This window comes from Gossypium raimondii, chromosome 11 (genome assembly GCF_025698545.1).
Source record: "Gossypium raimondii isolate GPD5lz chromosome 11, ASM2569854v1, whole genome shotgun sequence".
In the NCBI taxonomy this organism is placed as follows: Eukaryota; Viridiplantae; Streptophyta; class Magnoliopsida; order Malvales; family Malvaceae; genus Gossypium; species Gossypium raimondii.
The window spans coordinates 61,823,974-61,847,597 of NC_068575.1; the positions used below are offsets into that span (position 1 = coordinate 61,823,974).

At 35.1% G+C, this 23,624-nt stretch overlaps 4 protein-coding genes across 7 annotated transcripts; 3 read left to right on the top strand and 1 right to left on the bottom strand.

The window, feature by feature from the left end:
- The first annotated feature begins 532 nt into the window (after window positions 1–532).
- On the top strand, window positions 533–7,749 carry LOC105801865 (nuclear pore complex protein NUP98A). Of its 2 annotated transcripts, none has more exons than XM_012633198.2 (13): window positions 533–913; window positions 1,091–1,146; window positions 1,669–1,974; window positions 2,499–3,452; window positions 3,591–3,818; window positions 3,905–4,530; window positions 5,010–5,088; window positions 5,165–5,213; window positions 5,432–5,570; window positions 5,746–5,862; window positions 5,987–6,164; window positions 6,625–6,666; window positions 6,764–7,749. In XM_012633198.2, the coding sequence occupies exons 2-13, from the start codon at window positions 1,128–1,130 to the stop codon at window positions 7,444–7,446; spliced, it is 3,420 nt and encodes a 1,139-aa protein (XP_012488652.1). In that variant the 5' UTR covers window positions 533–913; window positions 1,091–1,127; the 3' UTR covers window positions 7,447–7,749. The 2 variants fall into 2 exon arrangements, with proteins under 2 accessions (XP_012488652.1, XP_012488653.1); XM_012633199.2 differs by having other exon boundaries at window positions 5,165–5,207.
- Window positions 7,750–13,079: 5,330 nt separating this feature from the next.
- LOC105801862 (60S ribosomal protein L9) lies at window positions 13,080–14,904 on the top strand. Its single transcript, XM_012633192.2, has 3 exons — window positions 13,080–13,527; window positions 14,335–14,457; window positions 14,566–14,904. The coding sequence occupies exons 1-3, from the start codon at window positions 13,153–13,155 to the stop codon at window positions 14,650–14,652; spliced, it is 585 nt and encodes a 194-aa protein (XP_012488646.1). The 5' UTR covers window positions 13,080–13,152; the 3' UTR covers window positions 14,653–14,904.
- Window positions 14,905–15,948: 1,044 nt separating this feature from the next.
- LOC105801861 (RING-H2 finger protein ATL79) lies at window positions 15,949–20,410 on the bottom strand. Of its 3 annotated transcripts, XR_008190969.1 has the most exons (3): window positions 19,690–20,410; window positions 17,708–17,823; window positions 15,949–16,677 (listed from the first exon to the last, which is right to left on the bottom strand). XR_008190969.1 is itself a non-coding variant. In XM_012633191.2 (2 exons), exon 1 carries the CDS (start codon window positions 20,334–20,336, stop codon window positions 19,716–19,718), a length of 621 nt encoding a protein of 206 aa, XP_012488645.1. In that variant the 5' UTR covers window positions 20,337–20,410; the 3' UTR covers window positions 15,949–16,677; window positions 19,690–19,715. The 3 variants fall into 3 exon arrangements, 2 of the variants coding, with proteins under 2 accessions (XP_012488645.1, XP_052479854.1); XM_012633191.2 differs by lacking the exon at window positions 17,708–17,823; XM_052623894.1 differs by lacking the exon at window positions 17,708–17,823 and having other exon boundaries at window positions 15,949–16,689.
- On the top strand, window positions 16,353–18,489 carry LOC105801863 (uncharacterized). The gene is made up of 3 exons (XM_012633193.2): window positions 16,353–16,695; window positions 17,078–17,229; window positions 18,433–18,489. The coding sequence occupies exons 1-3, from the start codon at window positions 16,353–16,355 to the stop codon at window positions 18,487–18,489; spliced, it is 552 nt and encodes a 183-aa protein (XP_012488647.2).
- Window positions 20,411–23,624: the final 3,214 nt, after the last annotated feature.

Here is a 23,624-nt window from a genome sequence, read left to right on the forward strand (position 1 = left end):
TGAAACGTGTCTTCTCCCACGAGGAGGTGAGATGACACCTCACATGGTGTTAGTCACAGTCGGTTTGTGACCTTGTGAGATGGTGAGGCGAGGTGATCATCTGTGAGGTGGCGAGATGGTGGTGGAGAAATGATCGTTTGCGAGGGCTTTCATTTTCATGTGATCAGGTTGAATTTCGGGTTTTTAAAATGTTCAATAACATTATTCAATCAAATTGGAAAATTTTGTTGCTTCGAAATCGATTGTGTGACTAGTTTGATCACCGTTTTAGCTTTGAAAACTTTGTAATTTTCATTATCTAATTGATTTGACCAGTGATGTAAGATTATTTATAGATCAAATTATTTATAAATCGATAAAATTGAAAATCAAATTATTTATAAATTATAATTATTTATAAATTTATTTAATCGAATCTCAATTTAACAAATTTATTTTTAGACATAGTAACAGCCAAGTAAATATTACGACCCAACAAAGCCGAAAAACGCTACGCTACGAAATGAAAAACTATCCATCCGGACTTAAAAACAACGCTACGTGAATCACCCGACGCTACGAACCCCCTCCCCTTCGTCGCTCTATTCGGGGTTCTTCTTCTCTCTCTTTCTCTCGCCCCACCCTTTCTATTCTGGGGCTCTTTATCTCTCCGACACAATAATCTTCTAATCTCCCCCGATTTAGATCGATCCCAATATAGCCCTTCCCTTCCTTTCTCTGCAAAACCTATTTTTCCTTCTTTCACCTTTTTCTCTCCCACTCCCCACTGTTTCACTGCTCATTCCCACGCGCTACCTATCACATTCCCCCCCCCCCCCCCTTTTTTTTATTAATCATACGCACATAATAGGTCTCGCAATTGCAAAGTACATTCTATAGCTAAGCCTTTTTCGTTGAAGCATTGAACACATTGGTATATTCTTCTCTCTCTAATGCTTCGATGGATCCGAAGTTTGGTTTCATTGCTTAATGTTTTACTGCGTTTGGATTTATTTTTATCGCAATGTTGATTCAAATTTCGCATGGAGTTTATTGATTTATTACTTATTATATAGTTTTTTCGTGTTTGTTTGATTTTGATGTGATCAAGGACGAGCTATGAAGTGAAGAGCTATATATAAACGAAGATGTTTGGTTCAACTAGCCGTAAGTGTTTATTGTAGTTTTATTTATTAAATCCGGTAGAAAATGTACTGGAGATCTTATTTTGATTTGATTCGTTGAGCTGATTTTTTCGATGGATGTATGATTTAGCTTCTGTTCTTTATTAAAACTTGGAGCTTGTGGCTAGTTAGTAATTTTGGAATTCCGAGTCTAGGATTCTTTGTTGCATTTTGCTTGCGGTGATATCCATAGATTATTGTTACCTTTTGCTTTTACGTGTTTACCAGTATCTTGCGGGTTAACTATTGAGTAGGGTGTTTAGCTTCTTGATCTGTTGTTAGTCATAATATTTTAATGATTAGTCGAATCATTGTGCTTGTTATTTGCCAACTATTTGTGCTTTGTTTGTGATATTTATGCTTGTAATTTTCCGTTTGTGTTTAAATTTTGTTGTTATCTTTTATCTATATGTTACATGTTATCCTTTTTGAGAATGAATTTGTTTTTACTTGTGAACTTTCTGTTTTTGGGAAATTAATTAATTGTTAGAAACATATTAAACAGCTTTTGGGCAATCATCAAGTAGCCCATTTGCTTCCCAATCTGTTTTTGGCCAGACCAACAATGCAAATAGCAATCCATTTGCTCCAAAACCTTCCTTTGGTAGCATTACCCCTTTTGGATCACAAACAGGTGGTTCAATATTTGGGGGTACTTCTACTGGAGTGTTTGGCTCCGCCCAATCTTCTTCTCCCTTTTCCTCAACAACTGCCTTTGGTGCTTCATCATCTCCAGCTTTTGGAAGTTCCATGCCTGCTTTTGGATCTTCTTCTACTCCTGCATTTGGCAGTTCAGCATCATCTTTTGGTGGTAAGTGTTTCTGTATTTTTCTTTTCTTTTCTGGTATTATAATTCAGTTCATCTTCATTTCATATTCCTTCTGTTGTAGATAAATATGTTAAGAGAATATGATTTGAAAGTTTAATGCCTTTTAGTCTTTTGATTTTCTGTGATGCTTTATTCCTAGTGTTCCAACGCTACACATGCATAGATCATTGAGTTGTTATACTTATGTTTAAGCATGTGTACATGCATAAATATATTCATGTTACCATTTAGTTACACTTTTTATTTTTCAGAGATGGAAGAATTTACTGTTTCATCTATGGGAGACTTGCTTGTTTGTTTCATTCTTCATTTTGCACCTAAATATGATCTTGAATGAGATCATCCTTTTAATTGGGGGCTCTTGTTGTTTCTAATATACATTTAATTTGCTAGATTTTTGTAATTTGCCTTTAGTTATTCGTATATGATGACTTTTTATTTGTTAGCTCTTGGGTGAGTTGGTTAATTTTCCTCAGTTTTGAAATGATGACCTTTCTTGTGGATAGGGTCTTCTGTTTTCGGTCAGAAGCCTGCATTTGGCTTTGGGTCTACTACTACTCAATCAAGTCCTTTTGGAAGCACAACGCAACAATCACAACCTGCATTTGGTAGTGGTATATTTGGTTCCTCTGTACCTTTTGGTTCCAGTACTCCTGCCTTCGGTGCCACGAGCACCTCTGCTTTTGGTGCCACAAGTACCCCTGCCTTTGGTGCCACGAGTGCCCCTGCTTTTGGTGCCACGAGTACCCCTTCTTTTGGTGCCACGAGTGCCCCTGCTTTTGGTGGCACAAGTACCCCTGCCTTTGGTTCCATGAGTACTCCAGCCTTTGGTGCCACAAGCACCCCTGCCTTTGGTTCAACTGGAAGTCCAGCATTTGGGAGCACTGGAACTGCATTTGGTGTGTCCAATGCCCCAGTCTTTGGAACAGGTGGCACATTTGGAGCATCAAGCACACCTGCTTTTGGCACTTCCAGCACTCCTGCATTTGGGGGTTCGAGCACTCCTGCTTTTGGAGCATCTTCAAGTCCATCATTCAGCTTTGGGTCAGCATTTGGGCAGTCAACACCAGCATTTGGTAGCTTTGGTGCCACGAGCACTCCTGCCTTTGGTTCCACAAGCACCCCTGCCTTTGGTGCTACCAGCACCCCGGCCTTTGGTTCCACAAGCATCCCTGCCTTTGGTGCTACCAGCACTCCGGCCTTTGGTTCAACTGGAAGTCCAGCATTCGGGAGCAGTGGAACTGCATTTGGCATGTCTAATGCCTCTGTCTTTGGCACAGAAGGCACATTTGGAGCATCAAGCACACCTGCTTTTGGCACTTCAAGCAGTCCTGCTTTTGGAGCATCTTCTACTCCTTCCTTCAGCTTTGGGTCTAGCCCAACTTTTGGCCAGTCCACACCAGCATTCGGTAGTAGTCCATTTGGAACCACTGCATTTGGAGCCCAGAGTTCTCCTTTTGGTGAGTAGCAAGGTCTGAATGATCAGTCATGAACTTCAAAAACAGTTTGGGTGAAGTATATATTTTCACTGGCCTTCCATATTTTGAGCACTGTGAAGTTCATGTATATAATTAAAATTCTTTTAAACTCTCATGTAGGAAGTCAATCTTCTACACCAGCATTTGGAAGCACTAGCTTTGGCCAATCACCTTTTGGGGGTCAACGTGGGGGAAGTAGAGTAGCTCCGTACTCTTCTACTACTGAAGCAGATGGAGGGAGTGGTACACAGCCAGCTGGAAAATTGGAGTCAATATCAGCAATGCCTGTTTACAAAGATAAAAGTCACGAGGAGTTGAGATGGGAGGATTATCAGTTAGGAGATAAAGGTATCTTTGTAAAACTTGTCCAGTTAAAATTTCTTCTTTTCTTTGCTTGACATTGAGTACCTTGATGTATGAATTTGAAATTTCAGGTGGACCGAATCCAGCTTCTCAGCCTTCTGCAGGGATTGGCTTTGGTGTGTCAACTTCACCTTCAAATCCTTTCAGCACCTCTTCAACATTTGGTCAGACATCTGCAAATCCTTTTTCCAGCACAAGTACCAATCCATTTAGTTTAAAACCTCCATCCTTTAATAGTATAGGTTTTACAACCTCAGCAACTACATCAAATCCTTTTCAATCGACTTCATCAAGCCTTTTTGGGCAAACTTCATCAATGACAACTTCAATATTTAGTTCATCTTCCACTCCTACATTTGGAACTGGGTCTTCTCTTTTTAGTTCATCTGTCACTCCTTCCTTTTCAACTTCGTTATCCATTTTTGGCACTAGTGTAACTCCGGCAACAACGCCTACATTTGCTACTGGTTTAAATTTTAGCAGCAGTCAGACATCCCCCCTGTTCAGTTCTACCCCTGCAATTGGGCAGACAGGCAATGCTTTTGGGCAGGTGACCTCTACATTTGGACAGAATACTACTAATTTTGGTCAAACAAGCATTTTCAACACACCTTCCACTGGGTTTGGTGGGAATATGTTTTCAAGCTCACTATCTTTCGCTCCTTCTAGCAGCCCAGCTGCCTTTGGCTCAACAACTGTAAGTAGCTTGTGAAATCTTTACAATCATTCTTCTTTTCGTCATATTTATGTTCCTTTGTTCATGTGATTTGGTTTATAGAATGAGGCTTTAATTTTGGTTGTTTTAGTCTTCCTAGATGTCTGATTTAGTTGGCAGTAGGACCCAGTTTTTTGCTTTTGTATTGCGTAAACTATATAGAACCAAATAAGAGTTTCTCTGTTCTTGCCAGATTTAGATGCCTTTGTTTTGTTGAATGAAGAAGCACAATTGCTAATTCCTGAGGATAGTTTCTATATGCATCTAAAGATCAGGGTTCATGGGGACTGATTTGATTAAATGTCATGACTATTTGTTGAAATGTGTTTTAACCATTTTATGAAAAAGAATGCTTAGCTATATGTTTGAGCAGTTTTGCTATCTTTAATTTGTTTTAATACTCTTCAGTTTATGCTTGAGTCTTTTCGTAAAACATGCTTCCTTCTCCACTGTTTGTGCAGCCCCCTTTTTCTTCTCCTTTTCAGCCAGCTCAGACTAGTGGTGCTTTCAGTTTCAGCAATTTTGGTCAGTCACAACCAGGTAGTAGATGTCTTATCATTCAATGTTTAAGCTTTCTTTGATGGTGCTGACTTTAATGATGTTGCCGGCTTTATAGGTGGTGGTTCAAGCATTTTTGGTCAGAGTAACATTGGCTTGTCGTATGTGTAATTTCCTTTGGGTTTTTCTTTCTACTTTCAGTTGCTCTTATACATATCCTTATATATGCCTACAAACATATGCATATTCGTTACTGGTATATAATTTTTCTTGTACCTTTGTACTCGTAAATGCAAAAGTATGCCAGAATAAGTTGTCCTTGGTTAACCAAATAATTGAATGATTACATTTTGGAGCTTATCCTGCGTGCTCTTCTGTTTGACAGGTCTTCTACACAGAGTGCTGCTGTAGCGCAACCCTCGACTATTGCAAACCCCTATGGAACACTCCCTGCTATGCCACAAATCTCAATTGGTCGGACTGGGGCTGCCCCATCTGTTCAATATGGAATTTCTAGCATGCCTGTAACTTGACTTTGCTTTAGTTATCGAGGCTTCAAGTTTGAGTCTGCTGTTTTTTTACTTTTAGATGTTTCTCTGATTTTTTCTGTCTTCATGCTAGTAATTACTATTGGCATTGATTTTTGTGTGAAATAAAATATAATGGTATTAATTGGTTGACTGGTAATGAATTTATCAGGTTGTGGACAAACCTGCTCCTGTTAGAATATTGCCCTTATTGACTTCTCGATACTTGTCGCAAAGGCGGATTAGGTTGCCTACAAGGAAATATCATCCTAATAATGATAGTCCGAAGGTGAGGATGCTGCATCTCATGAAAGTAGTAACTCTGATCTGATTTAAAATGCTATTACATTGCTCGTGATATGAGGTTAGAGTTCTAACATGTGATTGTTTCATTTGTTAATCAATATCTGCAGATTCCATTTTTCAGTGATGATGAAGAGACACCCTGCGTGCCTAAGGCCGGTGCTGTTTTTATTCCTAGGGAAAACCCAAGGTCTCTGGTCATTCGCCCCACAAAAAGTTGGCCGTCCAGAGCTTCTGCAGAGAAGGCATCACCATTGAAGGATGCATCCACACCGCCGCATGAGAATGGTAAGGTGCTTTGAAGCTCATCTGCGATCCTTTTTTCATACCCTGTGAGATTAGAAGAAAGGCTTATAGATAGGGACAAAAGTTTATTGCTTTGAATCATATAAGATTCTTAGTGATATTCTTAAAATGCTATTGCTAAAGTCCTTTTGAATAGTATATAATCTTTGGGAAGTCGGTAGCGAGAGTTCATTTTTATGCTACCCGTATCTCTCTCAAACGCACCCACATACGAACACCCATGGATTTCAGTCAATTAATGAAGATAATCATGCGATACAAATTGGCCTATGGAGAAAATTGTATTGTCGTCTGTTGCAAGAAGTCGTTTCTAGTACCATTACAGTATTCTCATTGCACTGAGAAAATGCAGTATAATTTGTATGTGATTCTTTTTTATGGTTTGATTACATTAATTTTTGAGTCCTTGTGGCTGACTCTTCGGAGCAACATTTTAATTTAGGCAAATTTTCTAATGATGGCTCCAACGCTGAGGATAAAGACGGTAAGTAGTGTCTTTTACCTGGAATTATAATCACCTTTAATTTCCTATTGTGCCATTTTATCTTTTACCTGAAATTGCAATGGTATGATCATTGTAGAAAATCCTGCTGAAAATGGCCTTGTGAAGGAGCGAATTCATATCATCAGAAGTAACCAAAAGGCTAATGGAGTCCATGATGATTATTCTACTGAGAAAGATGACTTGTACATGACGATCAGTGGTCACAGAGCTGGTGAAGCAGCTATTGTCTATGAGCATGGGGCTGACATCGAGGCTCTAATGCCAAAGCTCCGCCGTTTTGACTACTTTACAGAACCTCGAATCCAAGAACTAGCAGCGAAGGAAAGGGCTGAACCAGGGTACTGTCGCCGTGTAAAGGATTTTGTCGTTGGGCGGCATGGTTACGGAAGCATCAAATTCTCGGGTGAGACCGATGTGAGACGTCTTGATCTGGAGTCCCTTGTCCAATTCAACAACCGTGAGGTGATTGTTTACTTGGATGACAGCAAGAAACCTCCTGTCGGACAAGGTCTTAATAAACCTGCTGAGGTAACACTTCTCAACATTAAATGCTTCGATAAAAAGACCAGGCAGCAGTATACAGAAGGGCCACGAGTCGAGAAATACAAGAACATGCTTAAGAGGAAGGCAGAGGAGCAAGGAGCTGAGTTTCTCTCCTATGATCCCATCACAGGAGAATGGAGGTTCAAGGTCAATCACTTCAGCACATACAAGTTGGAAGATGGAGACGATGATGGTGAAGATAAAAAGCACTTGTAAATGTAGGCTGTTCCGGATTAAGAAGATGGGGTCACTTGTATTCGAAGGAAGAGCTTTACAGAAAGCCATGGCCACCGTGAAGGGTTAATTTGAATTGTACAGGAATTGCCAAATCGTTCAGAGTAATACCTGAACCGTGTTGTGTTTCGAGTATTGGTTTTTGTATGCGTGTTTGTATTTGTATTGTTGTAATTTTCTTTCTCGTTTTAAACTTTCAATATGTTACTTCTGGATTGGCATTTTATCATTTTGTAATGGGGAAGTGTTGGTCAAGAGGGAGATCCGATTTTTGTGTCTTAATAATTCTTTTCTTGGCTTTGAATTTTAATTAACAAAGTTGACGTGTATTAGAATTTAGAAAGAACAAAAAATATAGGTTATGGTTTTGAGCACGAAATGAAATATATATATGTATAAGCTTTACTTTTCAAGAAAACTAATATATTAATTCATCTTATTTTTAAAAAATAATATATAATAAATTGCATATTGATCGAAAATTTCAAATTTATTGTTAAATTGCATTTAAACTTTTTACTTGTATGTTCATTAAAATTTTGGATTAATATACCATTTAATATCTATATTTGGTTTTAATGTTGAATTTGATATCTAAGCTTTTTGTCTTAATTTAGTACTTAAATTTGGCTTCAATGTTCAATTCAGTGCCCAAATTGAACAACATTGTGTGATCCAATAAATATTTGACCTCTACTCTAGTAAAAATAAACATGGGTACTTAATTGGGACAAAAGAAAAACTCAGGTATCAAATTAAACATTAAAGTCACACTTAGGTACTTGTATGAGACAAATAAAAACTTAAGTATCAATTTAAAAAAACTTAGGTATCAAACTAAACATTGAAGACAAACTCAAGTATTAAATTGGACAAAATAAAACCTCAAGTATCAAATTGAACATTCAAGCCAAATATAGTACCAAATAGTATATTAACCCTAAACTGAATACTATATCAATTAAAAATCTATATTATTATTTGAACTCCTTACTGAGTTAGTGGCACGAGTCAACCAGACATCAACTCGATTAGGAAATTACGGAATGCTCATTCGTAATTAAAATAGGTGATATTATCCAAGGATATTTTAGTTTTTTTACTTTAAAAATCATTAAAATATATACATAGTGAGATTTGAATCCACACTAATTGCATTAGTAAACCTTTAATTTACCACTCAACTAAATATTTAATTTAATATTTTTATACGATTTAATTTTATTATGCACACTCTATTATCTCCGTTAATTGTACATCTATATTATTACTTAAACTCCTTTATTGAGTTAGTGCTATGAGTCAACTGGGCACCAAATTAGTTAGAAAATTATGAGAATGTCCTTCCGTAATTAAAATAAATAATATTATTTGAGGGTATTTTAGTCTTTTCACTTTAAAATCATTTAAAATATGTATATGGTGGGATTCAAGCCCATCTCAATTGCAATCGGTAAAAACCTTTAATTTACGGTTCAACTAAAATTTTATTTTGATATTTTTAATTTTATTATATACATTCTATTACCTCCATCAGTTGTATATCTTAATAATGTATTTGATTGAGTTGATATTAAAAGTTAATTCAACACCAACTCGATATTGATTACAACATCATGATAAACAATTTAATCTAATTTTTTCATTCTAATAACATACATATTTCATGTGTTATTATTAGTTAGTTCAAACCATAATTTTTATTTATTATATGTTATTTATAAACATGTATTTATGTTCTAAATTTATGATTTTTACTCAAATACACTTGTAATAAATTTTCTAATATATTATAATTTTATTTTAAATATATATTTGAAAATGTTGTTCACATTTTTACTCGAAGGTCTGTTTAGATGATTATGTAACCTACCCTAAAAACATGACTAAAATTTTTGAATGAAGCTAAAAAAAAACTTGATCTACAGACCATTATACCAATAAAGGCCCATTTCTAACTTTATTTACGAAATGGGCCAATTTTTTCATTATTTATCAGAAAGGGCCGATTTTAGCAAAACACGTCCACGTAGAAGCGTTTTTGGGGGAATTTTCAGCAAAACATGTCATTGGGGAGCGATTTTGCCATGTCAGCACAAAACGCGCCCACATGGACTCGCTTTGCTGACATGGCAAAATCGCTCTCCCTGGGACGTGTTTTAGCTCGTGTTTTTCTAAGGTTAGGGCTTTTTGCATGTTGGAGCCATCATTAGAAAATGGTGTCAAAAACGCTTCAAGCAGGATGCACTGTCAGTAAAATTGATGAAAAAAGTTCCCACGTGGATGCTCTTTTTCTACAGTAGTTCCTGTTTGGCCTTAGACTATAAATGAGCCAAATTTCATTCTCAGGTTGCATAAGTTACAGCAAGAAAATTTAAGGAGGCTAAGTATAATAGAAATTGAAGATGAGTGAACGTATTAGTGTTGTTATTTACTATGATGGGGAGGTTCGTGACACCGAGAATGGCGTTGTTTTTTTATCGGAGAACATAACGCGACTAGTTTTTAACCAGAACTTCATAAAAGAATTAGGCATAAAATCTTCAGAACGACGCCAATGAGAGTTTCGTCTATTAAGTATCAATTTTGTGCTTCGGTTGATCCCGTGACATATGCCTCATTTGATATCAAAGGTGGTCGTAGCTTTGAGGCGATGGTGCAGACTCATCTCGCTAGTGGTCACCCTATCTTGAGTTATATGTACAATTTTCATCGCCAAATAAAGCATTTGCGACTTCAACATCTACTGCTGTTCGAGAGGAATACACGACCCCTGCCCGACACTCCGTCAGTGGGAGGCAGAACACGAAAGCGCCTGTGTTTGGTAGCAGTATGGAATACACAACCCCTGCACGACACTCGATTAGTGGATGGGACATGCACCTCGGTGGGTCGATGTTCGATGCTAGAAATATGTACTGGAGAATGACATCAACCTTTAGTGGTTGGCAATCCACATCTGATTGGGGACGTTAAGAAACGTCCACAAGAAGGGATGATGTACTCACTACGACGTCCACCGGCAAGGGGACCTCATACATTGCAGATGATGGTGGGTTGGATGATGAGTCTGATATGGATCCACCTCGAAAGCCTCGCCCCGATGGTGCAGAAGTTGCATTATTTTCTGAATTGAAGCCTGTTCCAACCGAACCTGAAGATGTTGAAGGAGGTTCAGATGAAGAAGAAGAAGATCTGCGATCTAGGGTGTACTCACCTCCAGCCTACATGCATAATGTCGATTTATCAGAAGATGATGCGTTGGAGTTTTTAGATCTACCACACAGAAGGCTTGACCGTACAAGTTCATCATTGGATTCGGGTGAATTGGAAGTTGGTAAGGAGTTTTCCAGTAAGAATAGTTTTCTTGGTACATTGAAACAACATAGCATCGTAAACGGGGTTAACTACAACATGGTTAAATCCAAATCCGAAAAGTTCAAGGCCAAGTGTGCAGTGCAAGACGGTACATATTCATAAAAAATTATGGCTTCGGTTAGGAAAAAGACAGGCTTGTGGGAGATAAAAAAGTACAAATGTCCACATACATGTGTTGTCGGTACAATATCACTGGGTGTTTAGGGTTTTTGAATAATACTATTATTACGTAATATTGTATTATTTAACGTACTTCGTTAAAAGGTGTTTCACTAAATCATCTCAAAATGGATTCAAATATGTTAGCTAGCGTAATACTACCGATTTTTCTACATTTCGATATATTCCGACCAGAATATCGGCCAATTCGTATTCGATTGCTGTAAGTTAATTTTGTGCTCATCATCGAGCACCTCAGGTGCCACGAGAATCAGTTGTCGAAATCCAAATTGCCGCAACACTCTATCCGTCTGATGCATCTCCACGGTAGCATAGTTGATTAATGAGACATTCACATGTCAAATGTTTGGATTTTGAAAGAATTCATCCGAAATTACTGCCCGAATTTCCGAATCCTTGTATGGTGTCCATTGAAACTATATGAACATGATAAAAATATTAGTTATATACATTATACTAAATGCTAAATATGAAACGACTATTTTATGTATATATATTATTTAATACTTACTTGCGCTTTCGACCGTCGGTCTAATCGAAGCCTTATATCTTTAAGAGCGGTAGATATTCCAGCATAACTCGCCAAATGGTTCCACCTAATTAAATAAATTTTTAGCATACAATTATATTTTAAATCTATGTAATCATTGTAAAATCTAATATACATTTTAATTTGTTATGAGTGAGAATGTATATGGGTGGTCCACTAGAGGACATAAAAATAGAAAGTGAAATTGAGTCAATGATTGTAGTAGTGATAGGCAACCTCCGATTTTGGCTTTAGTTGGTGGCGTCGCCCCGCACATCTCCCGGTACAATGTTATCAACGCGACAAACCCCCAACTAAATTTGCCAGTTGCTTTAAAATCAATGAGTTTCAGCAACCACCTCAGATGTGTGAGGTTTTGTGACAAGTCCGGCATCAAATAATCTCCAATTATCTCAAGAATGTATGCCCGAGCATATCGTATTCTTTCTACTTCAGTCGAATCATTCCCTCACTACGGGAATGTATGCCCGAGCATATCGTATTCTTTCTACTTCAGTAGATATTATTCAGAATCGCACCCAAAAGATCGTAGCATACGACTCCCCAATCAGCAGATTGAACGAACGCGGTGAGTGCAGACCCATCCACCGGTAATCCTAATTGTAACTGCACGTCCTCTAAAGTGATGGTACACTCTCCGCATGAAAGATGGAATGTGTGCGTCTCGGGGCTCCACCTCTCTATCAACGCGCTGATGAGTTTCGGGTCCAACTTGTACCCCTGGCTTATAGTGGTCACGTGCCAAAAACCCGCTTCCCGCAAGCAATTCTCTATCAACGGTGATGGAGAACCAGACATATTACGAATATAACATTGTAACACTTGATCTATAGACTGTTATAAAAAATTATAAAATAAAAATTAATTAAAATTACGTAAATGAAAAAATATTAAATAATACTAAAAATTAAAATTAACCCTTACCATTCTCATTTGTTCGACGAAGATATGTTTATGATCGAGACGAATTAATTCCCCGGCCATTGCTAACACGATCAAATATTTTTGAAATTATAAAAAAACTAATTCAGAAAAAAAATTAAACAGAGCTTCTTTGCCAAAATTAAAGAGAGCTTTGAGAAAATTAAAAAAAATTGAAGAAATAATGTGTGAAAAAATAGGAGGGGGTTTTATACGGTCAAAAAATCAAATAGCCATTGGGGGAAAAAACATGGACTAAAACGCGTCCCTAGGGGAGCGATTTTGCCACATCAGCAAAGCACGTCCACGTGGGTGTGTTTTGTGTTGAAATGGCAAAATTACTCCCTCAGGGATGCGTTTTGCTAAAATTTCCCCTAAAAACGCTCCTATGTGGACGTGTTTTACTAAAATCGGCCCTTTCCGGTAAATAATGAAAACATTGGGTCATTTCCGTAAATAAAGTTAGAAATGAGATTTTAATGGTAAAATGGTCTGATCTACATATTAACTCGTAAATAATTATTTAATTAAAAATTTCTTAAAACGTGAAATAATTATACCTTGTATATAAAAGGGCGCTAGGGTTAGGGTTTTTCCAACCATTTCTCGAAGCCGCCTAAAAGAGAGCCGGGAAAGGAAGCTAGAAGAGCAAAGCGAAAATGAAGACTATACTTTCCTCCGAGACAATGGACATCCCCGATGGGGTTAGCATTAAGGTCAAGGCTAAGGTGATCGAGGTTGAAGGTCCAAGGGGTAAGCTTACCCGCAACTTCAAGCACCTCAACCTTGATTTCCATCTCATCAAGGACGAAGAGACCGGCAAGCGTAAGCTCAGGATCGAGGCTTGGTTTGGCTCCAGGAAGACCAGTGCCGCCATCCGTACAGCTCTTAGCCACGTTGAGAACCTCATCACCGGTGTCACTAAAGGATACCGTTACAAGATGAGGTTCGTCTACGCTCACTTTCCGATTAACGCCTCCATCACTAATGGCAACAAGTCGATCGAGATCCGTAACTTCCTTGGCGAGAAGAAGGTCTACTCTCGCATTCCTTCCTTTTTTATGCTTGAATTTATGTGGAACTGGAATCTGCTTAAGTTTATGCTTTAGCTTGTTTATGGATTTTGATTTCAGATAATTTTATGTTGAATGTTTGGCCATTTAAGTATACAAAAATGGTGAAATCATGTATTCGTATCAAATTTTATGTTGGTACTCTTTGGATGATTCTTCATTTTGCTTTTGATTTCAAATAATTTTATGCTGAATGTTTGCCTGTTCTCATGTTCAAGTACGTCGAAATCATACATTCCTATCAATTTCAGTAAGAGTTTGTGATTTTTTATGCCTAATGATTTAACTGAACTTCTTTATGCAGTCTTTTCTATTCACAACTCTAAATTTGCTAAGAATTATTTTCTGTTAATCCATTATAATATCAACCAGTAAACCCTAAATCCTAAAGCCTTTTTTCCGTTGTTAAGCAAGATTGGTTGGATTAGCTTATTTTCTGTAGGTTATATATTTACATATGCGCCTTTATGTTTTACTTTAAGTTGGTTAGTTCCAATAATGTTTGAACCGGGAAGTAGCCAGCGTACCGGTCTGGAGAATGGCTTTGAACTGGTTGGACCAGGAATTGGTATGGACTGGTTGAACCGGTGGTTGAATTGGGTTTTTAAAATTTTTTTAATTTTAATGATTTTTTAATCAAACTGGTCAGACTGGTTCAACCACCCTTGAGTTGTCATGCTCTTGTTGTTTAAAGAGTTACAGATGTTCTTTTTTAAATTTTATATGTTGTTGTATTAGTATGGCTCATTCTCTGTTGGTAAACGTCAGGTCCGTAAGGTGGATATGTTGGAAGGTGTTTCCATTGTTCGATCCGAGAAGGTTAAGGATGAGATTGTTTTGGATGGTAATGACATCGAACTTGTATCCCGATCTGCAGCTTTGATAAACCAGGTACTTTCTCATTGAGTGCTTGCCTTATGCAAGTGTTTCAAATTTATGTTTCATTTATAGATTTCAACTTTGCTTTAACAATCTTATCATCCGTTCCTTTTTGAACAGAAATGCCATGTGAAGAACAAGGATATTAGAAAGTTCCTTGATGGTATCTATGTTAGTGAGAAGGGAAGGGTCGCTGAAGAAGAATGATTACTATCTCCTTGAATCATAGTTATAGTGCTGCTTTATTTTTTTGTCGTGGTAATATCTTGGGACTCCGTTTTTTGTCTCGTCTTTCCTGTTTCCCTGGATTGCAACTGTTACAGAGGACAAGGATGTTATCTTTATTTGTTTGCAGAATTTTGGATATCTGTTTAATCTTTAGTACTCTAATTATTCCCCCATTTTAAGCTGTGTGTTGATTTATAGAACTGTTCCTTAATGAATCTCATTTTTCTGCAATTTGCTTACGTGCTGAGTATGTTACCGGAAATCCGGACTTGGATATTTTGAAGTTTAATCAGTAAGTTGATCTTATTCTTACTAATAATCTATGATGGTTTATTTTTCGTAATTTGTTCAATGTATATCTATATCTATGTTGACACTTGATTCCGTTGATTTGATATTTCTGCCATGCCTTAGTGTTAACTGTGTGATGGCATGGTTGTTCTAGCTACCTTTTTTGCTCTGTTGTTGGTTGGACATATATAGCCCTTGGATGGCGCGGTTGTTCTCAGTACTTGTTTGCTTTGTTGTTGGCCGGCTATGTATTTGTACCTATGTGGACATTAGATTCCATTGATTTGATATTTCTGCCATGCCTTAGCGTATACTCTGTGATGACACGGTTGTTCTCCATACTTGCTTGCTCACATCCATTAATCTTGGATCCCATCCCATTCCTGTCAAAATTCAATAATGAATCAAAGCTTACAAATGATGAATGAATTATTGAAAATTATGTATTGGAATCCCCTTCTTACACTCTCATTTCTTCTGAATCCCATTTTCATTGCCACTTCCATTTTTTCTCAGTTTTGACCGGTTGGATTTGGTGCAGTGAGGGGTTAGATTGGTTGAATTTTTTGGAATCGGTTGTGGATTAGTTTAAAAAATCAATTGAATTGTCTTTTTAATATTTTTTTATGAATTTTTAATTAATTGTTTAATTTAATTATACAAAATTAACTGAATTAATGATTTGATCATCATCTGATTTTAAAAATTTTATTTTTATTGGCTTGTATTAATTTCCAACCGAACCACGGCTCAATTAACTCCTTCCTCTCTCCCACTTGCTCTACAAAGTTAATTCATGAAAATCAGATATTTTTGTTCATTTTTGTAATTCCATTGAATTAAATGATATGGACTAGGTGTAGAGACATATGGCATACATGCAATGTTGGCTAATATGCTTGTCATGTCACCATTTGTCTAGAGAATATCATCTAAGACTAAAATGTATAACGAAGCTGATACCGGTCTAAACAAAAAGCCGAATTTAAACGCCAAAAAGATAAAATTCATAACAACAGTAAGGAAAAGCCTCTGATACATATCGTAAGCATGAACTCGAAATTTTGATATTGTTGGTAAAATTGGAAAATTAATGAATAAAAAACAATGAAAATGATCTTATCTCCGTTGTCCAGCACATTCATTTAATCATCATCATCTTCACTCTCGAGCTTTCAGTTTCAGATTCCATCAACTTCGTATCCTCCCCGATTGCAAGTATAATATTTTCAAACTGTTTAGCATGTATAATCTGTTGTGTTCCATTATATTTATCTTCTGCCATTGCCTGTGTGTTTTTCACTCTAAGATTGTGGAACCAACCCTCACTTCGTTATCCTCAAACAGGCTGGTTTTACCGGTGAAGGAACTCCTAGGACTGTCTTCCCATGCGTCGTTGCACGGCCACCGCACGCCGGAATGGAACACAAAGCTGTCTTTTTCGGTGTGAAGCTCTGGCTTGGAGTGGTATTTGCACATTGAATTACCTTGTTGATCAACATGATTTCATTACCAATTGGGATGACATCGAACAAATCTGGTATCACACTTGCCATAACGAGTTTCATGTCGATCCCCAAAAACATCCCGTGCTCCTCACCGAAGCACCGCACAATTCCAAGTCCAAAAGGCAGAAAATGGCCGAGATAATGTTCGAAAATTTTAAGATTCCGGCCATGTATATTCCCATTCCGGCGGTGATATCGCTTCATGCTGCCAAGCGTACTACAGGTTAGTAGTAGCAACAAGATATAATTAATTCACCCACGTATAAAAAGTATATTTATTCACGAGTTAGGTTATTCATTCAAGCTCGTTTCTTCAACTTTTAAGAGGATTTAATAAAAAAATATTAAATTTGAAAAATAGACTTAATTAAAAAATTAGACTTAGTTTAAAATATAGGTCGAGCATAGACTTCAACCTTTTAAGGTCAAGTCCGTCTGATTTTTTTTTTAATTTGTAATATTTTATCTTATATAATTTATAAGATATAAAAATCAATTTTATAGTTTATAGATTATAGATTAAAAGTTAAGATGAATATATATAAAAGGGTAAAACATGATGTTTAATCTAAAAAGGACTTGTTTGGTAACATAATCCTTTCCAGTGACTCCACCATACTTGCCCCCGGCGTGGGTGATGGAATCATTAAGGAACTTTCAGCTCTTATGCCGAGTGATATTGAGATTAAGGTTGTCCCACCACCGGAAAAACATTATCGGTGCATCAGTTTTGGCTTCTCATAAAACATTACCTCAGGTATTATATATATAGTTTAAGGGTAAATTACTTCAAAGGTCACTAAACTATTAGTAAGTTTACGTTTTAGTCACTCAACTTTAAAAAGTTACAAAATGATCATCGGATTATTCAAAAGTTTTTATTTAAGTTACCGGATTGTTAAAATTGCTACTATATGTCATATGACCTTCTATGTTCGCATTGCTTATACCAATCAAAAGCTTTTCTTCTACAACCCAAAATCCAAAACAATTTTCTTCTTTAATCTTTGACACTGACCATCTAATCGACTTGGTTTTTTTACTCATCGGTGATTGCTTGGAGCTCGCCAGACAGGCTTTTTTTATAAAAAAAACTTAATAGTCCAATGACTTAAATAAAAACTTATAAAATGTCACTAGTTGTTAAGGTTTTTTTTTTACTAATGAGCTCCAAGTAACGATTCAACAATCAGTACAGTGGATTAGTACCCATCAATGAGTAAAAAAAAACATACCTTAGATCCAAGTTGATTTGATGGTCAATGTCGGAGATTGGAGAAGAAAACTGTTTGGATTTTTATTTCGTAGATTCGTGATGTTTAAAGCTATTTTATGAAGAAAAAAAATTGAACTGCAAAAGAGTAGGGAAAAAAAGCTTTCAATTGGTAGTGCGAATAGAGAAAGCTATACAACAATAATTTTAACAGTCTAGTGACTTAAATGAAAATTTTCGAATAATTTAGTGACCATTTTTCTAACGTTTTGAAGTTAAGTGACTAACATATAAACTTACTAATAATTTAGTAACTTTAGATACAATTTACCCTTATTTTTTTAATACTAGTTTTGGCTTTGGAATAGTGAAAATTTCACTTTGGTCATACGGTAGCCCCTTCATTTTTGTTAAAACAATTGACTTAATACTTATTTTGGTCCTTTTAGTACAGTGAAATTTTTCCTTCAACCTTTTATTATTATCTACATGGGGAATTTTTTTAACGGAAATGGTCAAGGAATTAACGCAATAGACGAAAAAAAAAAAGAGAGGATAAATTAATCTAAAAATAGTAAAATTACTGAAGTGAAAATTTCATTATAATACAAGGGCCAAAACAAGTATTAAACCATATATATTATATTGCTTTCATCATGCTTTTCTTTTTTTTTAGTAAATCATGCTTTTCTTAATCCATTTGAGAATCTACTCTAAACATGATAATTATGTTAGCATTGAATGTAGATGTGCATATCCAAGGCAGAATACGATGAATCAGCTTCGATCGTTGTTAAAAATTGAGTCTTAATTTAATTGATATCAAATATAAAGTTACGTGTTTTCGAATGCACTAAAACGTATTTATTCTTTTATTTAAAAGTTGATAAAAAATTATCACGTTCAAATAATTAATATAGAAAATAAGATTTATGTTAAAAAATGTAAATTTTAAAATAATGGAGGAAAGATTGAAGTTATTATATCAAAGTATTTGATTGTTGATATTGTAATATATTTTACTTTTCTTATTTTATATTTACTATGAATTAAAACATAAATGTTATTTACTAATAACCTACCATCCTAGATATTTCATATCTTTCCTAAATATGATTTAAAAATTAAAAATTATCATAAATATATATTTAATATTTTTATATTTTAAAATAAATATTATAATATTAAAGTAATAAATATAATCCATTCTCAGTCCTCATCCAAAATAATAAGAATATAACAAAATTTAGAAAGACACCTAATTAAATCAATCTAAACGTATTGCATCTAATTAAGACGGTGCAAAATAGGAGTGTCGCGTCATTCTATATATTTCAATTATTTAATAATATTTTAATAAATTTTTCATGTCATTAATATATAATTTTGATTATTTTTTAACCTGAATTTTGAATCTCGAATCTCAAATCTAAAACAGGATTATCTAATATGTTTTGAGTATTCAGATTTTTGTTCTAAATTTCACATATTTTTGTTTAACATAAACCATTTTAATTTTATTATTATGTTTATTCAATAAAATTAATAGAATATGTTGATTGATTGCACTCTTATCATAATCGTTGAGGGGACTTTCTCAAAAGGATTTGCAAGTGTAGTATGTCTAAAGTCAACAAATCTCGTAACAGTTAAGTATTATTGTTGAGTCAAACCGAGGTTTAACCTGTTGAGAGAGAACATCCTATGTGATCGGACCGTGAATTCCTACCAAAAGACGTGAGTACTGCTTGACCAAGTGGGTAGTATATACCAAATAATTGAAAGTCTTACTATTTTATTTTAAGATTCATATAATTTGGTGTTAATCAATCATGATTCTGGGTAATTTACGACATGATTGCAACAGTTCATGTTCTTCAATTCTTAAAGTAAAGTTTTGAATATGTTAAATACAGAGAAATAATCTTTGAAAGAAAAAACAAATTAACCAAAAAAAAGAAGAAGAAAAGGTTAAAGCTTTTGAACATGTTGTTAAATACATACAGTATAAAGAAGAGCAACCAAAGCTGCTACGGTTCCGGGTCCGGCACCACCGGTTGGGAACCGTCTCCAACGCATTCACGGGTAGTTTCTTCCGGTGACGGCGACGGAGGAAGACAAATAGAACGGCAAGTGGGGCAAGAAGAGTGTGAAGCCAACCACCGTTGAATACATTGTACATGGAAACCATGTTTACACTTAGCCAACACTTGAATTCCGTCGCCTTCCACGAATTCCGACAAGCAAATAGCACATTCCGGTACACCCTCCGCTCCAGCAAGCTTCATCCCATGCGAATAAACCACCGTCGGAGCCACCGACATGCGTGCTACACCCGCCTCCGTTACAGGCTTCCTCTGCTCAAGCTCTTGTTGGGTTTGAGGAAGGTGACTGCCATTGTTTGAACGCCGAGAGCGGAGGCTTCCACTGTAATTCCCGCGTAAGAAGCAGCGGATGACGGCGTTAAGAACCACAGAGCAGATTAAAGCGCAAAAAAGAATGATTAAGACCATGGCAACGTTATCTTGAAAATCACTCGAGTCCGAGTATGGTTGCCACCTGCAAATGTTGGGACTGCAGGTTGAGTTTGAAGTGGAAGACATTCGCGGCGGGTCGCCGGAAGAAACTGGTGGCGCCGGCGGTTGTCGCATTTGGTAATTTAGAGAGAATATTGGGTGGGAGAAGTAAGGAGGGATGTTTTTTTATAGGCATATATTATTAAGCAAGCAAGCATCAAGAAATGCATACGTGCTTTTAAGGGTTAACAATTTCTTGTCACCGTGATTAATTGATGTAAGTACATGAAGAATCACATAATTGTTCTAATTATTTATTTATTGATTTCATTTAATTTTTTTTTAAAATAAAGAATGACAATTTAACCCATTCAATATTATTTCTCGGATTAATATTTTATTTAATTCAAGTATTATTATTTAAAAGTGTGAACAAAGTTTTCTAAAAATTAATGTTGTTTGTCAATTGAGTCTTAACACGATTGGTATGAGCATTGTTGTCAGTGCAGAAGGACACGCGTTAAACTGTATTATCTCCATATTTATGGGTTGAAAAGTGTATTTATTCTAATTTAAATATGATCATATATGGTCTTTATATTTAGGTTAAATATGGTTTAAATCATTGTATTCTTTATATATTCAAAATTTAGTCCTTCTAATTTCAAGTTTATTACAACATCATCCTTTTAATTACATAGCTATCAAATACATTTTAAAAATTTAAAACACCATGTTAATAAATTTAACGAAAAAAGTAATGATAATAAGTAATTAAATCTAAATTTTAAAATATAAAAATAAAGAAAAAAACTAAAATTTTAATTTTTTTAAAAAATACAACTACTTATAATATATTTTAACATTACATTTTATTAACACATTTTGGTTTCACATATCCCAAAAATGTTTAAAACTACAAAGTAAATAGATATGATTCTACGAGTTTCGAGAAATTACAAACATTCATCAATTGGGCTCCATTAATTAATGCATTTGTGCATGAATCTCTTCTCTCTCTCTTAATCATACGAGCATTGATGGCATTGAAACAAAAATGTCGCTTTTGCAAAATTACCCACATATTTTTGCTTCTTTCATAGCCACTGCCAAATATGAAATCAATTCTAATTTTCAATACCCAAAAATACGAGGTTGACATACAAATTATGTTATATAATTCTAATTTCATGTACCAAGTATGGCCTTTGCCCAAATAAGGAGAAACCCATTGCTGCTAAGGTACCAATTATGGTTTGAAGCAACTCGGTAATGGCAGACTCATTGGCCATTGTTGTTTCTCACTTTTTGCTTTTGACCAAATGACGACAATGTTTGAGATAAGCTACGTAAAAAAAAAAGAAAAAGAGTTGATAGGATAAGTTTGCATTTGCAATCATGCACCTTTTAGAAAGAGGTAGACCCCATGAAATGAAACACCCCAATCACCTTTAAAAAAGATTATTTTGATTATTGAACACCACCAAGCTTGTTTTTAGATTTTTTTTCATGGGTTTATATAATTTTTAGTCACGTAGTTACGTTTATTTTGATACTTTAATATTTTTGATCTATTTTGTTATTTGAATTTGATAACTAGAGTCATTTGGTCTCTGAAATTAATAAATGTAAAAGTTTAATCATGTGTCACTCTACGATTATACTATGTCATCATTTGAAAATAAAAAAAAAGTAGTTTTTTAAAATTTCAAGCATGTACCAAATTCAGAATCAAAATAGACTTAGAGTGAGTTTGAATGGGCAGTGCGTTTATCTGCGGTTAGTGTAACAACAACAGTGGCGATGAGATTAGATACTGTAGCGATACTGTAGCGTGAGACAAAAAGTAAGCTAAACGCATCGCATCGCACTGCACCCAATCACCCATCCAAACCCACCCTTAGTTAGCGTATCAAAAGGGGCCTAATTACTAAAATTCAGGACTAAAAGTTATATTAACCCTTTTTTCATTATCACAATTAACTATAGGGTTAATATACAGTTTACTCTTGAACTTGTTCGAAAATATTTAGTTAGTATTTGAATTTGTACTCTGTCACTTAAGTTGATATATTCACACTACTACTATTAGTTTGTGCTAACGTGACACTAATGGTCATGACAAAATACAAATTAAGATATCAATTAAATACTTTTAAACAAATTCAAGAGCAAAATACATATTAACCCCTAACTATACACTAGCATAACATAAAAGATAAGGTTTTTTACGAGTAAAACCAAAGGGAAGGAAAAGGGTGGTTGGGTTGTATTTTGGAGTTATTGGGGAACAGTGAGAGATGTGTTTACTTAAGGACACGTAGATAGTAACATATTATGCTACTTCCAAAAAAAAAAAGACACGTAGATAGTAACATATTATGCTACTTCCAAAAAAAAAAGACACGCAGACAGGGTTTATGGTTTTTGTGGGAAAGAGGGTAATGGTCGGCATTCAACCGGGTCCACTCAAATATCTAATAATAATAATAATTTAGATGAAGCAAATTTATATTTTTTGAATAATTTTACGTAATAGTGAGAGTCAATAAACGTGAAATTATATGTTTTACAAAATTATTAGAAAATTTTAGTTTTAATCATTAAATTTTAAAAAATTATAAAATAATTATTAAATTATCCAAATTTTTTTTATCCAAGTTATTAAATTGTTAAAATCACGGTTGCTTTGTTGCGGTACCTATACTAATCAAAAGCTATCATTCTCGATCTCTTTCACAATTCATTTTTTTCCTATAAAACAACTTTAAACGTCACGAATCTGTAAACTAAAATTCAAACAATTTTATTCCTTGATATCAGACATAAACCGTTAGATCAACTTGGATCTAAAGTATGTTCTTCTACATAAATACTGATCTGCCTTACTAATCGTCGAATCATTGTTTGGAGCTCGCTAGTTCAGTAACTTAAATAAAAACTTTTACATAGTTTAGTAACTAAAACATAAACTTACTAATAGTTTAAAAAAACATTGATTTTATGTCCGCATCACCGGATATTTTATATTATAGTTTAGGTTTTTGTTTTAAATAATATATTATGGTTGAGTTAAGCATATTCATTGATTGCAGGTGGAGGAAGAAACATTGAGAATATACGTTTCTTTTTCGCATTAACCGTAATGGATTCCATCACCGCGCTTTTCTTGGATTTTTTTTTTAAATATCAAAATGCTTTGAATTAAATAAATATTTAGAAATATAAGATGAATTTTAAATTATTTAGAAAAGTATATAGATGTTTTTGTGATATTATCGTGTCAAATGACGATTTTATTATATGTTTGTCGCGCCCTCTACCTATATATTCTAAAAATGGGTTAAATGATCGGTGTTGATATTGTTATCAGTGTAGAAAGACACGGGTTAAGGCGTATTCAAATGTGTTTTATCATTTTTT

Coding starts and splice junctions, on each gene's coding strand:
- LOC105801863 (XM_012633193.2), top strand. CDS start 16,353: ATGCGTCGTTGCACGGCCACCGCACGCCGGAATGGAACACAAAGCTGT. Junction 16,696..17,077: donor TGCTGCCAAGCGTACTACAG/GTTAGTAGTAGC, acceptor AATCCTTTCCAG/TGACTCCACCATACTTGCCC. Junction 17,230..18,432: donor CTCATAAAACATTACCTCAG/GTATTATATATA, acceptor CATTGAATGTAG/ATGTGCATATCCAAGGCAGA.
- LOC105801862 (XM_012633192.2), top strand. CDS start 13,153: ATGAAGACTATACTTTCCTCCGAGACAATGGACATCCCCGATGGGGTT. Junction 13,528..14,334: donor ACTTCCTTGGCGAGAAGAAG/GTCTACTCTCGC, acceptor GGTAAACGTCAG/GTCCGTAAGGTGGATATGTT. Junction 14,458..14,565: donor CTGCAGCTTTGATAAACCAG/GTACTTTCTCAT, acceptor CTTTTTGAACAG/AAATGCCATGTGAAGAACAA.
- LOC105801861 (XM_012633191.2), bottom strand. CDS start 20,336: ATGCGACAACCGCCGGCGCCACCAGTTTCTTCCGGCGACCCGCCGCGA.
- LOC105801865 (XM_012633198.2), top strand. Junction 3,819..3,904: donor TTATCAGTTAGGAGATAAAG/GTATCTTTGTAA, acceptor TTGAAATTTCAG/GTGGACCGAATCCAGCTTCT. Junction 5,863..5,986: donor CTAATAATGATAGTCCGAAG/GTGAGGATGCTG, acceptor CAATATCTGCAG/ATTCCATTTTTCAGTGATGA.